At 44.3% G+C, this 7034-nt stretch overlaps 1 protein-coding gene across 1 annotated transcript; it reads left to right on the top strand.

Annotated features, from left to right (window-relative positions):
• Positions 1-2153: 2153 nt before the first annotated feature.
• On the top strand, positions 2154-3730 carry LOC136516987 (peroxidase 21). Its single transcript, XM_066510500.1, has 2 exons — positions 2154-2400; positions 2508-3730. Exons 1-2 carry the CDS (start codon positions 2310-2312, stop codon positions 3449-3451), a joined length of 1035 nt encoding a protein of 344 aa, XP_066366597.1. The 5' UTR covers positions 2154-2309; the 3' UTR covers positions 3452-3730.
• The last annotated feature ends 3304 nt before the right edge of the window (positions 3731-7034 follow it).

The following is a 7034-nucleotide window of genomic DNA, read 5'->3' as shown; positions in this document are numbered from 1 at the left end:
CGACCGGTGAACTGGCAGCTGCGGATCTCCATCGACGACAGCGGGTCTCCGGGCTCGGCCAGCAAGCTCAAACCCACTATCTGATTTTATTGTTTTTTCCTTCAATTTACAGAGGTGGACTTGACAACGCCTCTGCGAAATGTGATTTTCAGTGACAAGCATGGAGAGGCGGACGCTCCCCCCCCCCCCCCTCTCTCTCTAAAAACAGTATCTGCCCGTCTCTGAAAAGGCAAAATGCAATAATGAAACTTACCGTTCTCGACAATATGTTGATATATCCTTCTAAAAAAGAAAGCATCCGTCCTCCACCGAGTCTTGACTCTTGAGAGATGGCAGTCGCTTATGGCTCTGAATAGTGGCAAGTCTGGCAAAAGTAGAATCGGGGCAATGTCGGGTTTTTTCAACTGCAATCGGTTCTTTGTTGAGATGAGAACCAACAATAGGCAGCCTGTTCGCTTGCTCGTATACGATTGTGGATTATAAGCTGGAATAGTATTTTTCTCTCACACCAAACCAGTCAGCAGTAAATAATTCATGATCGTTTATAACGAAACGAACAGACTGAGGAATTACAGTCGGTCAAAACAATAGGGGAATTACACTGTCGGTTCTTAGGTGGAAAAGACTTGGCGTTATCCCAGTCGGTTCCTGCCATCTTCTGATTTTACACCACCATTAATAGCCGCTCGGCCATTAGTGGCAAACTGACAACTCTGAGGATGCAAATTGCAAAACCTTGTAAAGCCCACCCGGACGCCGTATGAGCGTCTTGTCCTCGAACTCGTTTTTTCGCGCAAAGCTTTTACGTGATCGAGGATTCTGAGGATGCAACCGGTAAAATTAATTATTCCCAGCATGCATATCCTGTGTGCTCCCTACAATTCCCTTCCACACACGAGTCCTCGATCGAGGACGTACGTTCAATCGAATGTTCAGTGGTCGCGTTTTCCTAGCGAGGCCGAAGAGAGAGGGATAGAAGGTCCGGCAATACATTTTCAGATACCGGATTATCCATGAATAATGTTATTTTCCTCACTTTTCCAGTTTATAATTAGTATATAATAATAACCCAAAGGTCAACGGTTTAGCAACAGTTTGTTACTCCGTACTGTAGTAGATAAGGAGGAGTGGCCTCTTCCCGATGACATGTCGCTGTCTTCTCCCTTTGTTCGGGCCTACGCGTGCACATATATATCTGCCCATTGCTTGTTTTAGCCTCCACTAATGACACAATTTGCGTTTGCGTGATCGTGAGTGGCTGCCTAACATTCCTTCCCCCCACCTCTCATCATCTCCTCCTCCCCGTCCGGTAGACCACACAAGCTAACCCTTTGACCATGGCTATGGCTTGGGGTCACTGCCACTCATCGAGCTGCCCGTGATTCTCGTATACGTATATAGTATTATTATTCTTTATTTAATAAGTGGCCAAGCGCATGGGCATGGATCTGATCTGCAGACCTCTTTTTTGACGGACTGAATGAACAAACTCGTCAGCAGAGTCTCAGCAAAGAGCACTGCACTGGTCGCCATTTGAAAGCAACGTTGGCTGATTTGTTGTGAGGAAAAAATACTGTTCGTTGATTGAAAAAGTACGACTTATAAACCAGCGAACAAGACGATTGACTGCCAGTCTGGATCTTGTCATCCTTCTTCCATCTGTGCGTCTTTTGCCTAGCATTTAGTACCGAGTACGGACCAAGGGGCTTAATTAGTTTTGCATGATTCCTACAAACGTAATAACATCCAGCTAATAAATTTGTGACTCTTATTGACACTTGCTTCTTTTGTCAGTTACTTATTTTCATGTGTCAACCAGGGACCATTGCGTTCATAACCCTGCTGGAATATAATGCTTAACTACTGCTTAATTGTACTATTTACTAAGTAGTCATATATATTGTTGTACAGTTGAGCTTATTCAACACTACTTTCCAGCTATGGAACGGTGTTTCTCTCTCACAACATTTCAGCATAAGCATCAGCATAAGCTAAATTTCAGCATAAGCTAACATGGTTGAGATGGACTTCATTTGGACCATCGTTGCATCTCATCTTCTGACCAAAACACGGCAGCACCTGATTGATCCATGGGTGGAGGATGAACGTTAACCACCTTCGAGGTCGCTTTCACTCCACTCAGCCACTTGCATTGTCATCCACCACTCTCCCGGATGCTGGTGGAGTAGAAAGATGGGTCTCCTCTGCCTGGCCTCAAGTGTGTGTAGTGTGTGTAAACATAGGATCCCATGTTCCCATATACATATATGAAGCCTGCTCCACTCTAGTCTAGCGAGAAATTAAAGAAGATGACGGGTCTGAGGAGCTCAAGCAGCCTAGTTGCAGCAGCACTGGTGCTGTCCTCTGCTGCTCTGCTGTTCTTCTGCTGCTTCACCACTGGTAAGTGGTAACAATTCACAGTTCATATATGTGCACATTTAACCTTTACATCCCTCTCTCTGCATCTTCCATGTACTCCGTCCGATCCCTTCACGATCATCCTGCAGGCGCGGCGGACGCCGGCAATGGTGGTGGTGGTCTTCGGCTGGGCTACTACTCGGAGAGCTGCCCGCGAGCCGAGGACATCGTCAAGGAGCAGGTGGCGCAGCTGTACCACAAGCACGGCAACACGGCGGTGTCGTGGCTGCGCGCCCTGTTCCACGACTGCATGGTGAGGTCCTGCGACGCCTCGCTCCTGCTGGAGCCCACGGCCACCAGCGTCTCCGAGAAGGCCTCCCCGCGGAGCTTCGGCATGAGGAACTTCAAGTACATCGACGTGATAAAAGCGGCGGTGGAGCGGGAGTGCCCCAGCACCGTCTCCTGCTCCGACGTCCTGGCCCTGGCGGCGCGGGACGGCGCCGCCATCCTGGGTGGCCCGCGCGTCGTGGGCATGCGCACGGGGCGGAGGGACAGCCGGGAGAGCCACTACGACGAGGTGGAGCGCGACATCCCCAACCACAACGACAGCGTGTCGGTGGTGCTGTCCCGGTTCGCGGCGCTGGGCGTGGACGCCGAGGGCGCCGTGGCGCTGCTGGGCGCGCACTCCGTCGGCCGCGTGCACTGCTTCAACCTGGTGGCGCGGCTGTACCCGACCGTGGATGCCGGCGTCGACCAGGCCTACGGCGCGTACCTACGGCAGCGATGCCCGACGGCGGACGCCAGGGAGGACACGCGCGACGTGGCGTACGCGCGCAACGACCGCGCCACGCCCATGGTCCTCGACAACATGTACTACAAGAACCTCCTGGCGCGGAGGGGCCTCCTCCTGGTGGACCAGCGGCTCGCCGACGACCCCCGCACCGCGCCCTTCGTCGCCCGGATGGCCGCCGACAACGCCTACTTCCACGACCGCTTCGCCGCCGCGCTCCTCACCATGTCGGAGTACAACCCGCTCGGCGACGACGAGGGGGAGATCAGGCGCGACTGCAGGTTCGTCAATCCGGCAGCATGACGGCTCAGATTCAGATCAATCACTCAAGCTTCACATAATCACATTATCATGACTTGCGGAGCGCACCATATGACATACTGTATAAATCAGTAAGAAATCCTATGCAATGCAGCCACGAAAGAAAGGCATCTATATATTATCTTGGCAATACAAAAAATGCATGAACTGATCCGCAGTAATTTAAACGTATGTTGCATCATGCTTCAATTCCCGTCAAAACAACCGGATTGCTTTGTCTTTGGACCTGGAAATGGAATACGTATGTATATTTGATGTGCACTTTGCAGCCAAGCATTTAAACCATCCAGTTTTGATTTGTATTGGAATTTGAGAATATCCAGCCCCACATTTTCATTTGTTTTAAAATATTTCTCAAAAAAAATTGTTTAAAATATGATATATATATATAGGTGTGGAAAATAGGCTAATTTAATTCGTAATCTGATCTGGTTAACAAGCGTTCCGGGATGTCACCCCCTCGCCTTGTGAACCTGCTGGGTGTTCACACACTGTACACATAGAAGCAGCAGGTTAACAAGGAGGGGAAGCTGGAAGTCGTCTCCCAATCACAATTACCATATATGCTACCCGAAATGCCACATTTGTATATTTGTTTCTGACGGTCATCAAGCTCAGAGTTCAGCCAGTGCATAAAGTGAAACATTGGACAAACATTTGGACCAGGAAAGCCTCGGAACACTGGACAAACTCATATCAGAGTGTTTGGCTGAGCAGCAAGCCGACTTGTTCGGCTTCTTTTTTCAGTCGGAGCAGTATTTTTCTCTCACAACATTCCATCATAAACAGTGTTTTTCAGTCTGAACAGTAAAACTTTCATACCAACCTTGGTCGTTGGGTGAACATTGGATCAATTAATTCCTTTGATTTTCCCCTACATAAACCCTTGGATAAACAAACGATTGTGTGCTTCTTATGGCGATGGTTAAGGGCTTCCATTAATTCCAAGCGTAGTAAAATTTCACTCAAATCATATTTGATAGACAGGTTAAGATATTTGTATTACGAGGCACAAGGCAACAAACAAGCTGGTACTTTGAATACTGATGAAATCATTTAGCAAAGAGTGTTAGTTAAGCTTTGCACGGTAAACTAGATAGCGTGTCCGTACGTTGCTACGGGACAACTAAATCTTTTGTACTAAAAACACACGGATCGCACGATAAGATAACAATACTGTTAAATTAAATACCAACGTTAAAGTGACATTTAATTCAGAAGGCAAAGTTCGTGAAATTAACACAGTCACGGAGAGCGCGGCGTCGTAGACTCACAAACTCTTCTGTATAGACTTTTTCATGATATGGCTAAGATAATATTTTATATCGGCCGAAAGAATTCTCCGTTTCATGCGCCAATAAATCCATGAATAAGTTTCGTTGCATCTTCATATAATCCTGTACACACAGGTTCGAGTATATATGTAAATATTAGTACCTGTCACATGGATAATACTGCGCGTCTTAAAAAATCTCTCATAAAATTTAAAAACAAAGTATGTTATACTCACCGTATAAATATATGTGGCTTTAAGACTATTCCACACAGACATATATTGTAGAATAAGGTATCCACTTAAGTGTTTGTTCCAAGATATTGAATTAGGTGTTGTAATTCTTAATTTCGACATATTTTTTAGATCAAGGCAACCAATGGTGACACTTTCTTAGTGGTGCATAATTTTATGGTGCACCTCTTGACTATCTGAGTAAGGACAAGTTAGCACTGCAAAGACTCAGAAAAGCTGCTGAGAAGTCCAAGGTTGAGTTTTCCTCTACTATGCATACTAAAACCTATGTCCCCGTTTATCATTGCCGATGCTTTTGATGCAAAGCAATTCAACATTACCATGATCAGATATAAGTTTGAGCCTCTTGTGAGCAATCTCATAGAGGGACTCTCATCCTTTATGTGATCTGCCTCAAGGATATTGGCAGGACGATGGACCCATGTTGGAATGTCGCACCAAAAAGTATCCACGTTTTGTCCACGATTTATTTCCCATGAATATATGCGGGTACTATGATAACACTAACTACATCAAATAAAAGATTAGAGAGAATTTGCATTACCTCCAGAAGGATTTATTTATTAAGTTCTTTGGACTCTACAGGTAGTTTTGAAATATCTGTTTGCATGTCTTACCTCGTATCTTAATTCAAAATTTTATAGTTTAATTAGAATATTTAGGTGATTGTATATATATAATATTCAATACAAGAATAATCTATGCATGATCTTCTTGAAAGATTTCTGTAGTGTAAAGACATCTTTGTTTTTCGTGCATGCCCGTGCTAATGCTACGATAAAAACAAAAGGATAATATATAAATTAAAAAATAAAAACAAAACTCATGCTCAAAATCAAAGAGATAAATTATGGATGCTTGAATTTTATCATCCATTATCTACTGGCGTGCCTATAAAATAGACTGAATAAACAATGAAACATAGATAAAAACTAAATTAATGAAAGGATCATTGCAAGACATCAATCATCTCATAGCTTCGGACAATATCGCAAAGCTACTAAAAACTGTAACCGTGCCATCACCTCAAACATTGTCCAGATAAATGGATTACAATGAAAAAAAATGGATATCAGAGATTTCTTCATGCTAATATAAAACATTATCTTAGCCGCATCACAGAAAGGTCTATAAAGTAGAGTTCGTGAGCCTACGACGTCGCGCACTCCGTGACTGTGTTAAATTCATAAACTTTGCTTTTTAGATTAAATGTCACTTTAACGTTGATATTTAATTTTTATAGTATTGTTATCTTATCGTGCGATCCGTGTGTTTTTAGTATAATTAAATTATTAGTTATCCCGTTGCAACGCACGGGCACGCTACCTGGTATAATTATCATTTGAGAAGATCCTCTAGCAGGCCGGATCTCCAGTCAAAGAGAGGTAGGGACCTTCTCTTAGGATTGGGAGGCTAAGCCATGGAAGACAGATGACATCAACTATGGTTCACGCAAGAAATGGTGTCTGGTGTCGACTGTCGCGATGGACCATGGATTGGGGAATGGGGATATGGGGAAAGGATTCAAAATGAACAGACCCAAGGACAATTTTAGCAAGAAACAGTAAGCGAGGGCGATGGAACACGTGAGCGTGAAACCAAATGAAAGAAGGAAAAAACTATCCCTTTTGCAAATGCAAAGAGGGGAAGTAATTAAATGTCGACAGATTTAACAAGGTTCTCATAAATGCAAAGATGTTTCTTTTGTCTTAATTCTCTTTCCTTCTGTGTTAATTCTCTTTCCTTTTGCTCGTTGCCATGTATGCTGGTCCATGCAAATATGCAATGTGTATATGGATAGCACAATAATTTTCTACTTCCTATTTTGCCATGATTTCTCTATCACATGACATATAATATTCAATCAAGGAGAATAGCACGATCAATCAGCATGCGGGAGATATCGTGGAATTGTAGGCGTGGGCAGACGGACGAACCAAAATAAATATCGCACCAAAAAATATTCACACTTTGTTCTTTTTAGTTGTAGGAGATAGATAGACTTGCATGCTTTTGATTTCTGTTATGCATGCGCAA

The sequence above is a fragment of the Miscanthus floridulus genome, chromosome 17 (assembly GCF_019320115.1).
Source record: "Miscanthus floridulus cultivar M001 chromosome 17, ASM1932011v1, whole genome shotgun sequence".
Classification (NCBI taxonomy): Eukaryota; Viridiplantae; Streptophyta; class Magnoliopsida; order Poales; family Poaceae; genus Miscanthus; species Miscanthus floridulus.
This window is presented reverse-complemented; position numbering and strand designations above follow the sequence as displayed.

Excerpts from the sequence above, each read along its gene's own strand:
- LOC136516987 (XM_066510500.1), top strand. The coding sequence starts at position 2,310 with ATGACGGGTCTGAGGAGCTCAAGCAGCCTAGTTGCAGCAGCACTGGTG. Across the intron at positions 2,401-2,507 it reads CTTCTGCTGCTTCACCACTG|GCGCGGCGGACGCCGGCAAT; the intron begins GTAAGTGGTAAC and ends ATCATCCTGCAG.